The following is a 17500-nucleotide window of genomic DNA, read 5'->3' on the forward strand; positions in this document are numbered from 1 at the left end:
GGCCGCTGTTTGAGATTTCGCGAGGAGCAAGTGTGTGTGTGTATGTGTGTTTGTGTGTATGTATGTGTCAGAATGAGTCACGTTTCCACATAGAGGAACGTAACACAACGGTCAAAGTGCTGGATACATCCTCGCACAAGAAGGAGAGGGAGATAATCTCGTTCTTCATCTCCGTTTGTCACTGTCACACACAGTCTGCACACGGATAAATAAACTTACAACTTCTTCTGAGTTGCACGGGGAGGCATGTTCACCAACATTGAAATTCACTTCCTGTTTCCAGAACGATTTCCAACCTATCACAATGACGGGTGTCAGACGTGTTTAAACTGTGATTGGGCGCTCGTTCTCTGTGTATTTCAGCAAAAATAACAAAGTTATTTTTTTCATTTCAGTTCTGAGGGGTATTTCACAAAACCTAGATAAGGGATTAAACTGGGATTTTTAGGTTATCCTGGATGAATTTAGCCTTGACTTGGTTTCACAAAAGAGATGGCACATAAGTTAGGGACTGTACGATATTTACCGGGGGGGGAGGGCCGGTCGTCAGGGGGGGGAGGGCCTAAGAGAATTTTTTAAGCCTTAGGGGAAGGCCCAGGAGAAATGTTTTGGCCTGGGGGGAGGGCCGAGGAAAATTATGTTTTCCTGATCCATGATATTTTTTCCCCCTGATCAATGATCCGTTTTCGATATTTGAAAAGGTTTGTAGGCCAAAACATGATTCACGTCTCTTTGACAGAGTGGGCGAGTCCAAAAAGTCGCAACCCTACCTGAATCTCCCACAACTCCCCTCGTAAGCTTGCAGGTCACCCGCGGTTATGAGTCATAAACCAAATAGTTTAATGACATTCGGGTCATTTGCGGGCGGGTCAGTTAAAATTAATTAAATATATATTTTCTACAAATAGGCCTACTTAAAATATCACGAGAAGGCTAGCATCAATACAGTAAAGCATCAATACAGTAAGTCAACAGTAAAGAAGCTGAAGATGCGAGTTAAAATAATAAAGACACCCCTTCAGGAAAAGCGATATAGGCTATGGGAAATATTGGGGAAAGTTCTTAAAGAAGATGACAGTAGTACAAGTCTATGTAGGCCTACTTCTTGCGAAGCCATTTAAAAGTATGACAGCCGAAACGGGCAGCCTGCAGGAATAAATCTTATGGCACAGACTACACAGCCATATCTACCGGTATGTATAGGTTCGCGCATGCATAAAAGTTACCTTAGTTCGTTGTGTTTGTGACTTTAAACAGTGGATGTGCTTTAGTAAAGCTTTGTGCTTCATTCAGCATTTTAAACCAGTTCTTACGCTAACGTTTTGACCAGCAATGTATATCTCTTGCCTACCTTGCCTCCCCATTTCTATTTTCGAAAGAAGTATGTCCATGGCCAAATCTTATCCTAGTGTTCTAATCTAATCCTTGGTGGTTGCGTGCGTGCTTTCGCTCTTATTCTCATTCTCTCGCAAACATTCTACTGCATAAAGTTTCGCAAATAAATTAGTTTGTTTTACAGAAATGGACTACTGCATGCAGGCTATAACCAAAAGCACACATTTTGTAAATAAGCGGGTCGGGTATAATTTTGTCCTAATTAATATTCGCGGTCCGAGTTGCGGTCGGGTTGATTAAAATATCGGGCGACCGCGGGCCGCTTGTGACCAAACCCCCGCAACACTGGTTTGTAGCCCCGTGTGTGTGTATGTGTGCTTATGAGATTTGCTGCCCGTTTTAACCTTGTAAATGTCATTTTTCGACCAGTTTTATTTGATTCATGTAGGGGGGAGGGCCTAGGAGAATTTTTTTGAGCCGGGGGGAGGCCCCTGGAAAAAAAAATTTGACCAGGGGGGAGGGCCAGGCAGAACATTTTTAACCCGATCGTCTGGCGACCGGCCCTCCCCCCCCGCTAAATATCGTACAGTCCCTTACCATGGGGATTTATTCTCTGCACCTAGCCTGGTCCCGACCAGGCTAACAGCCAAGCTTAGTTAATTCTAATGGTAATTATGTCGTCTTATTGGTTCAGCTAGCTGTCATTCACATCAGACCTCCGTGCTAATTTTTAAGGAGCTTTATTCCATTTATAAACTATTTGCTAAATGTATTTGCTCGCAAAACAAAACAGATTGTCTGCCTACTACCATATAGTTATTATTTTAATTGTGATAGTCTTATAATTATTAACATAGGCCTAGGTACTCTTTGTTTGCTTATTTTATTGATAGACGTTTGATGAATAGCCTACTGTAGTTGATTGGAAGTGGAGGGGCAAGTTTTCGGAGGTATTTTCAACTATAATATTAAGGTATATCATACTATGTGCATCTTTGCAGAGGCAAGCGCTTTCTTAATGACGTCGCGTGCCGAGACAAGAAAGCACTCATACGTGGGTGCATACGTAAATTTGAATTCAGTTGGTCTACCACGCCTACTCCCGCTGTTTTACAGAAATAGCCATGATTCCCCATTCCAAAAAGGACAACTTTACTTCATTGTTAGTCTATATCAAAAGCGGTTGTTCACTTTGTGTGAATGACGCTATTTTCCGCGTCTTTTTTATTCCAACCGTGGGCATTTTGGAGCAGAAACGAGAATGCGCACACATCCTGAATTACTTACACCTGACTTGACATAGTTGCTCCTACTCATCTTGGATCGGCGTTAGTGAAACGAGTTTAGCTAGGATGACCAGACAACGCTATGTCAAACCTCGCTTTATCACTTATCTTGGATGTCTTAATTCTGCCTTTGTGAAATACCCCTCTGGTTATGTTATGTAAATACATATGGGTGGAGAACTTTTGTAGTGTTTTGTTTTGTAATTCAGCCATTGTTCATGTGTTCTGACCTGATGTGCAGTTGGCACCTTGCATGGCAGCCTCCGGCATTGGTGTGTGTTTGAATGGGTGAATGTGAGGCATGAAATTGTGAAGTGCTTCGAGTACTCAGAGGAGTGGGAAAGCGCTAAAAAGTGCAGTCCATATATCATTTATGCAGATACTATTGTTCCATGCATTACATTGTTGTTTCATACACATTTTAACTTCTACACGTACTTGCTGGCATGGCTAGCAATCCACGATCAAGATAATATCAACTGTAACAGACTGTTTACTTTACAGACCTGAGCAATGAGCATGCTGACCCTTTATGCAGCGCAAAGAACCTACATTGTCCCCCATCGCACAGAAACACATACACATCTGCATTGTTTATGACCCAGGTCTGTGTGTGTGTGTGTGTGTGTGTGTGTGACAGGCTACTGACCTAAAAAAAAAAAATCTGAAAGGTTGGAAAGATACCAGATACCATCCACCACATGCTGTGGGGGAAAACAGCTTACTGCTGAAACCGTCCTACACAGGAAAGACAAGCCGCCCCTCAGCAAAATCAAAACCACTCAAATAAACAACGGATTTGGTTTGTAATCAAAGATAGATTTTATTCACCAGAGCCCTACCAGACTACATCACACTGAGCTGGGATCATTGCAAAGATGTGTGTGTCTGTGCGTGTGTATCACACTGTTAATCTAAACATGTGGGTGTGTGAGCCTTCATTATGCTGTTAATACCTTTATGCGTGTGCGTGTGCGTGTGCGTGCGTGCGTGCGTGCGTGTATGTGTGTATGTGTGTGTGTGTGTGTGTGTGTGTGTGCGTGTGTGTATGTGTGTGTATGTGTGTGTGTGTGTGTGTGTGTGTATGTGTGTGTGTGTGTGTATATGTGTGTGTGTGTGTGTGTGTGTGTGTGTGCGCTCAGGTATGGGTTCATCTGTGTGTTTTCATGTGACACACATGACCTACTCCCTCTAGCTCTTGCTGTTGAGTGAAAGTGTATGTGTTTTTGAGGCACATATGAGGGTGTGTGTGTGTGTGTGTGTGTGTGTGTGTGTGTGTACATGTGCATTAGTCTGGGAGTACTCTTCTTAAAGGTCTTCGACCTCTTCTGACAGCATTCTCCTCCAATTCATCGTTGACCTACAAACACACAAACACCACACACACACACACACACACACACAGATAATGAGTAAGTTTGATGGTGCATTTGTTGCGTTTACACATGCATGGTGTGTATGCATGTACAGTATCTGTGTATGTATGTGTGTGGTGTGTATGCATGGTGTATGTGTGTGGAGTGTATGCATGTGTGTGTACTTACGACCTCATAGGGTTGTAATTGCTCATCTGCAAGAGGAATAATTGTGTCGCCAGCGTTCATCATCTACAAACACATACACACAGACACACACTAATTTTGTTATTTGTAGTACTAAATAAACATGATGGAATACACACATAAACATTGTCAAATGAACACATGTGTGTGTGTGTTTTTTTTTACCCTGAAAGTGGCCTCCAGTTCCCCTCCTATGCTGCGCTTGCCTCCCGGGAGCCAGCCGTATGACCAATGCTGACACACACACACTTCACACACACACACCAGCATCAGCACGACCAGCAGCCTACCTCGCTCCATCACTGCAACACACACACACACACACACACACACACACACACACAGAGAGAGAGCATACACTCAGGATTGTTCCCATGTTTAAAACAGACTGGAGTAAGGTCACTGTTAGAGGAGTAGGTGTGTTACACAGATCACACACACACACACACACTCCATACCATACCACACCACACACAGGCACACACTTATACACTCACCCAGCCACAGAAACACACAACCAGACACAAATACACACAACTAATTGTCATTATTGCATAAAAACATTTTAGTTTTCTTTTCAAAAGGGTCCCATGTCTTAAAGCATTATTGACTAAACATGTACGTATGTAACAACAAAGCAATGTTTTTCAAAATGGACAACGATTACGGTTTGCCAACCATGCCCAGATGTCTCCTGTCCTGACCAGTTCTGTTACCTAAACCACAGTCTGTCACGTGTGTGAAAAAGCTGAGTAAAAGGCTTCCTACAAACACCCATCAAAACAAATAGAATATCTCTCTCTCACACACGCATACGCACACACACTTAATTTCCCTGAAAGAGGCTTACAGAGCAGTAACTTACAGAGACAGGGAGAGAGAGTATAACTTAGATTTCAATTACAATTCAAACAGTACCTGACATGTGTGAACAAGCTGAGTAAAAGGTATTCTACAAACACCAAAGAAAAGAAAATAGAATATCTCTCTCTCTCCTATATACACACACACACTTACTTTCCCTGAAAGAGACTTACAGAGCAGTAACTTATAGAGAGAGGGAGAGAGTATACTCAATTCCGATTAGAATTAAAACAATACAGTCGAAGACATACAAGCAGCCCTCAATTTCTTGTGTGTGTGTGTGTGTGTGTGTGAATGGAGGTCTTACCTCTTTCTGTGTTGTCTGTAAATGCTTGCTAGTTGTGGATGTATTATATAGCCTAGCGCACACACACACACACACACACACGCATACACACACACACACTCACACTCTCACACACACTCACACACACACACACACACACACACACACACACACCTGGGAACTGTCTATTCCTCTGGGCACCTGATGGAAGAAAGTCCTAATGGTCAGAGAAAGGCTTTAAAGGCTGAAGCAGCCTTTTGATACTACTACTACTAATAATAATAATAAGCTTTATTTGTATAGCACCTTTCATACACAGAATGCAGCTCAAAGTGCTTTACATTTGGAGCACTTAACACAATAATAGAGAAAAAGAAAAAGATAATAAAGAAAAAAATTATAATAATGCAAGCAAACACACAAACAAAACAATAAATAAAACATTAGAGATTTAGCGTATATTTAGATGAGAAAAATAATAATGCAAGCAAACACACAAACAAAACACAACACACAAACAAAACAATAAATAAAACATTAGAGATTTAGCATATATTTAGATGAGAAATCACAGGATAAGGAGATAGATACAACAACACATATACAATTACAGTAGTGCAGTGAAAATAGGAAGACCCTGTATATAGCAACAGTAGAATGTAAAATAATGTGAAGAAATAGGCTACAAGATAAAAATGAGTTAACTAAAAGCTCTCATATACAGGTATGTTTTCAGGTTTAAAAAAAAGATATTTACTGAACTCGCCCGTTTGAAGTTCAGAGGCAGGGTGAACAATTAAAAGATTATAACTGGAAGATCGAAGGTTCCTTTGTGGTTGATTAGATAATAAAAGATATGAAGGTGCTATGCCGTTCAGAGCGTTGTAAGTAATTAACAGAACAGAAAATGACACCTATAGGCTTGTTACTTTTGAGCAAAGGCCATCTGAGTTAGCTGGCTCCACAGAAATAATATATAATTTCTGTGCTGTGATTTGATCTAAAACCTGATTGGAATTTTTTTGAGAATACTGTTTTCTTTGAGGAAGGTATTAAGCTGATTACAAACTTTTTCAAGTATTTTGCTCAGGAAAATACCCCGTAACAAGCTGCTTTAGCTTTAAACTGGCCAAAGTATTGAGGAAAGTACTGGCTTTAAGCATCAGTCGTCTTATTGACATGAATATTGAAATCGCCATTTACAATTATCCGATCATAGCTAGTGATGCTGACATAAGTTCAGAAAACTGGTCGAGAAAGCCAGTCCATAGTTTAGGAAGGTCAATAAGAGTATAGCTGGGTCAGCCTTCAGAGTGAGGGTGATGTATGCAAAGGAAGAGAAGTCATCAAAATTGACTCTAGTGCAACTATATTTATTTGAAAAAATGGTGGCAATTCCTATTCCTGTCTCTACGCCCCTCATCAGCACTGTGTCCTGTCTCCACATCAGCACTATGTCCTGTCTCCTCATCAGCACTGTGTCCTGTCTCCTCATCAGCACTGTGTCCTGTCTCCACATCAGCACTGCGTCCTGTCTCCACATCAGCACTGTGTCCTGTCTCCTCATCAGCACTGTGTCCTGTCTCCTCATCAGCACTGTGTCCTGTTACTACATCAGCACTGCGTCCTGTCTCCACATCAGCACTGTGTCCTGTCTCCTCATCAGCACTGTGTCCTGTCTCTACATCAGCACTGCGTCCTGTCTCTACATCAGCACTATGTCCTGTCTCCACATCAGCACTGCGTCCTGTCTCTACATCAGCACTGCGTCCTGTCTCTACATCAGCACTGCGTCCTGTCTCTACGCTTCTCATCAGCACTGTGTCCTGTCTCCTCATCAGCACTGCGTCCTGTCTCCTCATCAGCACTGCGTCCTGTCTCTACATCAGCACTGTGTCCTGTCTACATCAGCAATGTGTCCTGTCTCTACGCACATTTGCTCTGATCTTGTTATATTTGGTCCATAAGTAGCCATTACCTCATCTGAAACCTGTGTGTATGTGTGTGTGCGTCTAACTCTACCATGACGTTACAAAGCTGAGTCATCACTTAAACATGATTAAGGTAATCCTTTAAAGACATCCCATATTAAATCAGGTTTGTGACATCAGGTGTGTGTGTGGCGAGATTTTTAAGTGTTTCTCTTGAGCTTTACTTGAGTACTTGAGCTGCATTATTTCCTAAAATAGTCTGCAGTTCCATTAAAAACATCCACAGGGACATACACCTCTACTTCCATGTTCCACACACACACACACACACACACACACACACACACACACACACACACACACACACACACACACACACACAGCTACTAGCACAACTACACACACACACACACACATAAACACACAAACACACCCAAATCTACAGTCTCTTCACCTTGACACACACAAACACACACACACACACACAAACTACTAGCACAACTAGGTACACATAAACACACAAACACATCCAAATCCACAGTCTCTTTACCTTGACACACACACACACTTCTAGTCAAGATAGCTGGCACATTTAAGTCTTTGAGTATGAATTTCTCTCTCTCTCTCTCGCTCTCTCTCACACACACACACAAACAAACACACACACACACACACACACTCCTACATGGGGAATGGGGTGGAATGAACATCGTGGACTAGTTGCGTAGGGAATTGGACTAGCCCTAGTGGACTAGGAGTGGGTTAAGGAGGAAAGGAATCATGTCACCTTGGATAAGTGTATGCTAAGTGAATATAAGCGAATGGAATCCTGATCTAAGGGAATGTGGCCTTGTAACCATAGTGACACCAGTGAAACAGTGTACTAGCTCATGAATAAGTGAGTGTTCTCATGGAGATGGCATAACCTGAAACCAGCACTGCACACACACACACACACACACACACACACACACACGCGCAGTGGAGAGAACACGCAGCCTGAAGGAAGCTTCAGCAGCAGATACAGCAGTGAAGCATTCCAGCCCAATCAGGTGAGTTAGATTGTGTTTAAACATCTGTGTGTGTGTTTTAAAGTTCACATCTCTATGTAGGTGAGAGAGAGATGGCATGGTGAAAAGATGTATCAGATATGGAGAGGAGAACATATGTATGGAGATAGTGTAGGTAATGTGTTATGGTGAGAGAATGTATCAGTGTAGGTAACGTGTTATGGTTAGAGTTAAATCAGTGTATGTGTTATGGTGAGAGAATGTCTGGAGAATGTCTGTCTCGAGAGATTGGCTGGAACAGTTTGTTGTGTTTTATGGTCCAGGCTGGACCAAGTTGTTTATGTTGCTGTTTTTGGAGCCTGGGCTGTCCACAGAGAATGTGTTATTTTGCAGTGTATTCAGTGCACAGGCAGATAGCAGATGGTGAGGTGATGTTTGCGGTATGTGACTAAAAATGTTTTAGCTTAGAAATCGTGTAGCATCGCAACTTATGTTACTAATGAAAGCATTTCGAAATTCAAATTTGAAAATACTCAGTGCGATCTTAAATTCCCACCGGAGACACCAACAGTTGATAACTTTCTCCAAAGCCTTCCTTTGTTTGGTTTATGGTTGTTGGAAGAGATCATTACAAAAAAAATGTGCACCCACGGACCCACGGCCTGCATTAGATTAATTGGAAAATCATGTCGCAATTACCGGAATCATTTGCATACAGGTGAGCAATGCTGCTCAACAGGACAAATTGTGTTGTGCCAATGCAGCTCAACAGGCCAGGCCGCCTTCCTGGGACGCTTTGCAGAAGGATCAACAGCACCTTGCCGTCATCCACGGAAAATGACAAACGGAATCGGTGCCAGGCGGCGGACCCGCTGCGCAGGTGGGCATCAGTGGAGGTTGTGCTGATGGTGAGGAGTGCAAAGATATTACAATGAGTGGCGCAAAGAGATTACAATGAGCGCAAAGAGATTACAATGAGCGCAAAGAGATTACAATGAACGCAAAGAGATTACAATGAGCGCAAAGAGATTACAATGAGTGGCGCAAAGAGATTACAATGAACGCAAAGAGATTACAATGAGCGCAAAGAGATTACAATGAGCGCAAAGAGATTACAATGAGTGGCGCAAAGAGATTACAATGAACGCAAAGAGATTACAATGAGCGCAAAGAGATTACAATGAGTGGTAATACGGCTTCTCTCTTCCCTGCAGGAGATCAGCACCTTTCTGGCTGAGGAGAGAAAGGGAAGAGAGGAGGAAGAGAGGAGATAGAGAGAGAGGGAAGAGAGGAGATAGAGAGAGAGGGAAGAGAGGAGGGAGAGAGAGAGGGAAGAGAGGAGATAGAGGAGGAAGAGAGGAGATAGAGAGAGGGAAGAGAGGAGATAGAGAGAGGGAAGAGAGGAGTGAGAGGAGGAAGAGAGGAGATAGAGAGAGGGAAGAGAGGAGATAGAGAGAGGGAAGAGAGGAGTGAGAGGAGGAAGAGAGGAGATAGAGAGAGGGAAGAGAGGAGATAGAGAGAGGGAAGAGAGGAGTGAGAGGAGGAAGAGAGGAGATAGAGAGAGAGAGAGGGAAGGATAAAGAGAGGACATCTCTGTTTGTCAGTGTCACACACACTCAGCACAGGAGTAAATAAGCACACACTGACAGAAGATACACACACACACACACACACACTGATTCTTCCTCACCATGCATTCACACACAGACTGTCCATCTCACACACACACACCTCAGGTGCGCTTCCACTCCTCTGTCCACCTGTTTATCTCAGCAGTCAACGTCAGTCATCTCTACACACCCCAAACTCTGACCGTGTGTGTGAGCTCACACCCAGTCACACACACATCACGCACACACCCAGTCACACACACATCACACACAGTCACACACACATCACACACACACCCAGTCACACACACATCACACACACACCCAATCACACACACATCACACACACACCCAGTCACACACACATCACACACACACCCAGTCACACACACATCACACACACACCCAATCACACACACATCACACACACAACCAGTCACACACACATCACACCCAATCACACACACATCTGTGCTGAGCCTACTCTACAGGCCATCCCACACACACACATTGCCAGGGAGATGGCTCACACACACAGCCCACACACACACACGTCACCCTCAGGGGAGGACCCAGCCCACACACACACAGCACTCACGGGTCAGGACTGTGCACCACACACACACACAACAAACACAGACTCAGGACAGGGACCAGAAACACACTCACACTGAGTACACACGCACACAGCACTCCAACACGCAGCACACACACACACGTCACCCTCAGGGGAGGACGCAGCACACACACACACACACGCAGCACACACACAGGCAGGCCAGGTTCCCGTTCTCCTCATCCCACCCTGGACGCCAAAGGCCTGCAGATGACTTCACTGACTCTCAAATACATACCGGTAAGAAAAACACACACACACACACACACTTTCTTTTTTCAGTGCAGCCCAGTAGATAGCCTAAACACACACACACACACACTAGGAGCTTTATACACCTCACACACACTCTCTCCAACACATACCAGTAGGAAAACTACACTCACACTCTCTCTCCAAAACAGGGCAGTTGGAACCCTGCATGCATGAACACACACACACTGAATGAGTGTATACATGTGTGCCCCCCCCCCCTTCTACAGAGAGAGATGTATATGTGTGTGTGAGGGATGGATGACGTGTGTGTTAATGTGTGTGTGCGTGTTTTTGTTTCCTTCTACAGAGAGAGATGTGTGTGTGTGTTCTCCAAAAATGCCAAAGGTCCCTGGGCATATCAGCGTCTTCCCACACACACACACGCACCGCCTTCTCACACAAACGTGGCCTTTGAGGAGAAAAGGTATCACACACACACACACATTGCTGTTTCCCAAAGTCAAGCATGCTTCCTTGATAGAATGCTTTCTTGATAGAATGCTTCCTTGCGAGTCGGGTTCTACGAAGATGAGGCTGGAAGCCTCCCTAGCGTTCTACTAGACTCTACTTTGGAACAGACTAGCTAGTGTGGACGTGTGCGTTACCGCGGTTACAAGGTTCCGCCTGAGCACTTCCGCTTTTAACTGCACGCTTAATGCCGCTGCTCCGATGCATGTCAACACAGAGGATTATGGGTATTTTTGTTCACCTGAGGATCCACAGATGCATCCCTGAAAACTCTCAGAACGAAGAGAGCGAATTTCGGAGTATTCTTGACATTGGAACAGGGCTCGGCAGAGTTTGATGACGTGGTGGCCATATGCTTCCTTGACTTTGGGAAACGGCTATTGTCCCCTGTCTCACACACACACAAGCCTCAATGCAGAGACTATATGACATTTCTCAGTGATTCCAACGCCCTCAACAGTAGTGTATACTGTATATCTGTGTGTGTGTGCCCATGTGTGTGTGTGTGTGTGTGTATGTGTGTGTGTGTGTGTGTCTGCCTTCTGCAGTGTTGGATTCTGGACAAAGATTTTCTACCATTCAGCGTCACAGACCAACTTCAGATAGAAACCTCAGCCTGCAGGTAAGAATGTGACTGTCAGAAAGAAAGAGTGTGTGCGTGTGTGTGTGTGCATGACAGCGAGTGTGCATGAGTGTGTGTGACAAAGTAAGAGTGTGTGTGTGACAGAGATTTCAGCCTAGAGGTAAGAATGTGTGTGTGTGTGTGTGTGTGTGACAGAGATTTCAGCCTAGAGGTAAGAATGTGTGTGTGTGTGTGTGTGTATAAAGGAGGCTCTGCAGCTGTTCAGGCCAGACTTCATAAGTCGATCTCAGAGCCGAATGAAGCGATTGGAGCAGAGGGTCCTGGAGAGGCGGGCCCTTTACAACAAGCCCCTCCCATGGGGGGCATGGCACGTTCATAGAGGCCAGAACTGCACAACACCACACCCCTTAAGTGGTATGGTACTGGACACACACACAAAACACACACTGCACACACACACAGCTCAACAACTACACATGCTAGAGTGCGCGCACACACACACACGCATGCACGCACAGACCAGGCTGCTGTGCAGACACAAAAACACACACACAAATGCCATTCATCTTTAAACACACCTGCACACAGACACCTGCACACAGTGTCCTCTACACAAACACACACACAAATGCATGCCATTCATCTTTAAACACACCTGCACACAGACACCTGCACACAGTGTCCTCTACACAAACACAATCTCTGTACAGATAAACACACACACAAACACAAATATCATTCACGTGTACACACACACACACACACGCACGCATTTACCATTCCCTTCAAAACACATGTACTTGTGATTGGATATCTCTGAGTGTGTGTGTGTGTGTGTGTGTGTGTGTGTGTGTGTGTGTGTGTGTGTGTGTGTGCGTGTGTGTGTGTGTGTATGTAAAACAGATAATCTCTATAAACCACAAGAGAGAGCCATCTCTGGAAAGGAAATGCAGCTTCGATCTCGACGGTAAGCATAAATTAACACACTAACATACACACACACACACAAATATACATACAACGTACATCAACACACTCACACAATATACACTAACATACATCAACAGCCACACAAATATACACACTAACATGTCAAACTCACATGCGCACAGTCGCACACACATACACATACACACGCTAACAAACATCAACACACACACACTCATATACAAATATACACACTAATATACATTAACACTCACATACAAACGCAAACACACACTTACAAAGACCAACACGCTCACACACACACAAACACACACACACACATTACGTGGTGAGCAAAAAAGGTATTGTGTTAGAGTGTGTGCTTGCATATACTGTACCTGTGTGTGTGTGTGTGTGTGTGTGTGTGTATGTATGTAGGATGTACAACAGGTCGCCAGAGGTTGCCAACAGGAGACAGCAGGAACAAAGGAGAGTGATGTCACAGACCAACCGCCTCAGAGCAGAGGTCTTCAAAAAGGTATGGTCACAGACACACACTGAGTGCATTCTCACCCCCACACACACACACGCAACATTATTACACAGCACATACATAAATACATACTTGAATGCACCTTAGGTTTCGCTGACTAATTTCATTCACTCCTGGGTGTGTGTGTGTGTGTGTGTGTGCCCACTCCTGTATGTGTGTACACTCCTGTGTGTGTTTGTGTGTACACTCCTGTGTATGTTGGTATGTGTGTGTTGGTGTGTGTGTGTTTGTGTGTGTGTGTACACTCCTGTGTGTGTTGGTATGTGTGTGTTGGTGTGTGTGTGTTTGTGTGTGTGTGTACACTCCTGTGTGTGTTGGTGTGTGTGTGTGTTGGTGTGTGTGTGTTTGTGTGTGTGTGTACACTCCTGTGTGTGTTGGTGTGTGTGTGTGTACACTCCTGTGTGTTGGTGTCCACTCCTGTATGTGTGTGTGTCCACTCTTGTTTCATAGAAACTTCTGGATCAAGTCCTCCAGAGAAACACAGACTGATCACCTGCTCCGTAACACACTAACGGAACCAGATGATCACCTGCTCCGTAACACACTAACGGAACCTCTGGATCATCTGCTCCGTAACACACTAATGGAACCTCTGGATCACCTGCTCCGTAACACACTAACGGAACCTCTGGATCACCTGCTCCGTAACACACTAACGGAACCTCTGGATCACCTGCTCCGTAACACACTGACCTTATATCTGACCGGGGAGAGAGGCAGGACTAAATGTGTGTGTGCTGAGCTCCTCTGTCTAACCCTAACCCTTGTGTCCCGTTGTAACGCAAAACAGGCCCGTCAGTGCTTTTATTTCAATAGATTGGACTACTGAGAGGATCTTAGAACTTCCTTTTCCTGCAGCGCTGTGTGGTTCAGAAATCCTTTTCCATCTCGGAGTCCCTTCGCCAGCCCATTGGGAATCACTGGAGTCTAAATGACAACCTTTATCAGGGCTCTATTTGAATCACTGGAGTCTAAATGACAACCTTTATCTGGGGCTTTATTTGGAAAATTACTGCATATGATCCCACTGGCATAATGGAACTGTTTCACATAAAGATTACAGATGACAAATGTGGGGATGTGGGGTTTATGCACAAGTGTGTGTGTGTGTGTGTGTGTGTGTGTGTGTGTGTGTGTGTGTGTGTGTGTGTGTGTGATATCTGTATGACGTTGGTCTGGTTTGAAAAATGGTCCACATCAAGATATCATCCTTCCTTCCAAGAGGCTTAGAATATTCTGGAAAAGAGCATATTTATATCAATCAATCAGGATATAGTTTTTTCTTCATTGAGTTGAATTTAGACATTAGATTGACGCTACTTAAAATTATCATAGATAATATCCATAGATATCCGTTTATCCATAGAATATCCATCCACAGGAAGATGGACTAGTTCGAGGGCAAGCGAGAGTTGCAGTGTTTTGTTACAGTCGTGAATTTTTAATAGTTTGCTGGATAAGTTAACAAAGTTACCAGCGAGAGTTGCAACACATGGAATTAAGAGGAAAGAATAGAAACAATCTATTTTCAAACAAAGGATATCTATTAAGGCCTGAACAAAATCTCTTTCCACTTCAGGAAATTACACAAACTCAGCCAGCTGCTAGCTAGCTAGCCAGTTAACTAAACTGTTTAAATTATTAAAATTTCCCTCGGGATGACTAAAGTACAAGGGCGCGGGAAGGGGGGTGCTGAGGGTGCTGCAGCACCCCCTGCTGGCAGGAGATAGATTTTTAAAAAAGATTATATATATTTTTTTTAAATAATGACTAATTCGCTGTCTGACATTATTTATATTTTTGTATGTGAAATGATGAGTCAAATAGCAAAAAAGGGTTATGGATAGGTTCGAATATAGGCTACTAAAAATGAACAGTTATAGAGATCAACGTGAACGTGAGTCTGTAAGAACCGTAGCGTGGTTTCAGCTATGTGATAGCGATCAAGTGTGTAGGCCTACGGTTGATATAGGCCTACATATTCTATGCGATTTACACGTTCAAAAAAAGCATGGATAAGCTGAAAGAAACTAATAAATGTATAGCTAGTGAAATCATTTCACTATCCTAGTCGCTAAGATGGAAATTATTAGGACACATACTTGCTGTGGAGACGCCACACTTTAGGCTATTCAGAAATTATTTGCGAGATCATTGCAGCCTGATTATTAGCCTATATTTAAAGCTTATACCATGGTCTAGGTTGAAAAGGGTGTCATTTAAAAAGTGATATACTACACCTATACAATTATTATGACGTTGCTTGACAATGCCTGAGTTAGTCCGCTCTGTGACTTATCAACATTCCACAGCATTGCAAAAACAGCTGAAAAAACGAACGATTTTAACTCTAAAACTCATTTAGTATTAATAATTGATTTCATATTTATTTATTTCGTAAGTGACCATGGTATAAACGGGATAATGCCCTTCGATTCGTCCATTATCAGAAATAAATGGACTTCGCAAAAGCAACCGTCCTCCGCTTCGCGTCGGACAGTTCACGCCTCTGAGTCCGCGTCGTCCATTTATTTCTGATAATGGACACATCGTCGGGCATTATCCCTTACCTAACATCTCTGGTGTTGTTTTGACGATCAGAAAAGTAATTTTCCTTAGCTATACTGAAATAGGCTAACGATGTCCAGTGCGCTTCTGTGGGGTTAGGGTGGGTGCAGTGGACTCGGAGTGCTGTCGCGGAACATTGGAATTTGTGGCTGCCCAGGACTTTTCTAAAACTTCTCGCTATCACCCGCACACCACACTAAAATGACATAGGCTGTTTAGCAGTCAAAATCCGAAACATGTCCAGGGGAGGGGGGGGGGGAATCGTCGGACATCCATTATTTTTGTTATTCAGCACCCCTGGTCAAAAATAGGTTCCCGCGCGCCTGCTAAAGTATCTATTTATCTATCTATCTATCTATCTATCTATCTATCTATCTATCTATCTATCTATCTACCTGTGCACACACCTTGGAAACTAGATGATAATGATGATGGTAGCTTCTTCTGCTGTATAACGTAGTTAGCGTTAGTCTTTTCACAACAGCGACACCTCTGTTCAGGAGAATATTGCAACTAGTGTCCACGCGCGACCACCACGCGCGAGTATATATGGTTACGGCGCTTCTGTGACGTCACATTGTCGCGCTACCGGTCGGGTGCGTCGAGTATGTGGGACGTTTAAGACACATTACCTATAGTGAAGTAAGACACATTACCTATAGTGGAGTAACACATTACCTATAGTGGAATAAGACACATTACCTATATAATAGTGGAATGAGACACATTACCTATAGTGGAGTAAGACACATTACCTATATAATAGTGGAATGAGACAGTGGAGTAAGACACATTACCTATATAATAGTGGAATGAGACACATTACCTCTCTCCCAAATGCCTTGGCCATCTCTGCTGCTCCAGATCCAAACTGCAAATGAATTACCATGAGAAAACACCATTAACATTTGTTTGTGTATAAATGTGTGTGTGGGTGTGTGTGTATGTCTGAATGTGTGTATGCGTGTGTGTGTATAAATGTGTATGTGCGTGTGTGTATTAGAGTGTGGCTACCCGACCCGAGCCTGACGGGTCCCAACGGGTTCGGACAAATATTTAGAAATTATAGTCGGGTTCGGTTCGGGTTCGGACACATGGGGGCGATATGCATTGGCAGCTTTACATTTAAAATTGCTTATTATGTTGGGTATCCAACAGGTCTGCTTTACATGATGCAAACATTTGTTTTTTGAGAATAAAATAAAATGTAAAAAAGACCTAACAGCTTTCTTCCTGTGTGCAAGATTTGTTTATCGCGACAATGCATTTCAGGCATGCCGCCTGAAATGCACACGCGTTGTCACGACTACATAAACAAATGTTTATGCACATTTCGCACATATGCACATAAGCACAGTCTTGGGTGACGTTAAAAAAAAGTTGTTAGCCTATCAGGAGATTTTAAGATTATTTGCGTTGCATACTGTGGTAAAGACATAGGCTACCGGTAGGCTATAAGGTCGTCTTGTTCAACTGGATGAGGATTTCCTCGAGTTGCCCCAATTAACATCAATGCTGCATATGGATCAGTGACAGAGGCACTGTAGTTTCAACGACTGTTGCAGTTCATTTCAAGACTTTTCGTCAATGGTAAGACAAGAATTCTATTTCAATAGGCTATTGCTTGGGCCTCTTGTGTTAATGTG

The 17500-nt window shown here is 43.5% G+C and overlaps 3 protein-coding genes across 3 annotated transcripts in view; all 3 read right to left on the reverse strand.

The window, feature by feature from the left end:
• Nucleotides 1–264, reverse strand: part of LOC143123887 (methylated-DNA--protein-cysteine methyltransferase-like) — a 2595-nt gene extending 2331 nt beyond the window's left edge. The window contains exon 1 of the mRNA XM_076285164.1: nucleotides 220–264. Within this exon, the coding sequence (XP_076141279.1) occupies nucleotides 220–260 (41 nt within the window). The 5' untranslated portion in view covers nucleotides 261–264. The remainder of the gene's footprint in view (nucleotides 1–219) is intronic.
• Nucleotides 265–3909: 3645 nt separating this feature from the next.
• Nucleotides 3910–4483, reverse strand: gnrh3 (gonadotropin-releasing hormone 3). The gene is made up of 3 exons (XM_076285165.1): nucleotides 4349–4483; nucleotides 4166–4228; nucleotides 3910–3981 (listed from the first exon to the last, which is right to left on the reverse strand). Exons 1-3 carry the CDS (start codon nucleotides 4481–4483, stop codon nucleotides 3910–3912), a joined length of 270 nt encoding a protein of 89 aa, XP_076141280.1.
• A 10000-nt stretch (nucleotides 4484–14483) lies between these two features.
• The window catches only part of LOC143123984 (fibronectin type 3 and ankyrin repeat domains 1 protein-like), an 11889-nt gene continuing 8872 nt past the window's right edge, over nucleotides 14484–17500 (reverse strand). Inside the window, exons 11-12 of the mRNA XM_076285241.1 lie at nucleotides 16681–16725; nucleotides 14484–14522 (exon numbers count right to left, since the gene is read on the reverse strand). Coding sequence (XP_076141356.1) covers nucleotides 14484–14522; nucleotides 16681–16725 — 84 coding nt within the window. The remainder of the gene's footprint in view (nucleotides 14523–16680; nucleotides 16726–17500) is intronic.

The sequence above is a fragment of the Alosa pseudoharengus genome, unplaced genomic scaffold, assembly GCF_046254945.1.
Source record: "Alosa pseudoharengus isolate Yale_2024_CS ecotype anadromous, Long Island Sound unplaced genomic scaffold, YU_APseudo_1.1 YU_APseudo_1.1_scf_15, whole genome shotgun sequence".
Classification (NCBI taxonomy): Eukaryota; Metazoa; Chordata; class Actinopteri; order Clupeiformes; family Clupeidae; genus Alosa; species Alosa pseudoharengus.

What these genes read in the sequence shown, in the direction of transcription:
- gnrh3 (XM_076285165.1), bottom strand. Translation starts at nt 4,483, where the DNA reads ATGGAGCGAGGTAGGCTGCTGGTCGTGCTGATGCTGGTGTGTGTGTGT. An exon ending in AACTGGAGGCCACTTTCAGG is followed by an intron (nt 4,229 to 4,348) that starts GTAAAAAAAAAC and finishes ATGTGTTTGTAG; the next exon opens with ATGATGAACGCTGGCGACAC. An exon ending in AATTACAACCCTATGAGGTC is followed by an intron (nt 3,982 to 4,165) that starts GTAAGTACACAC and finishes GTGTGTTTGTAG; the next exon opens with GTCAACGATGAATTGGAGGA.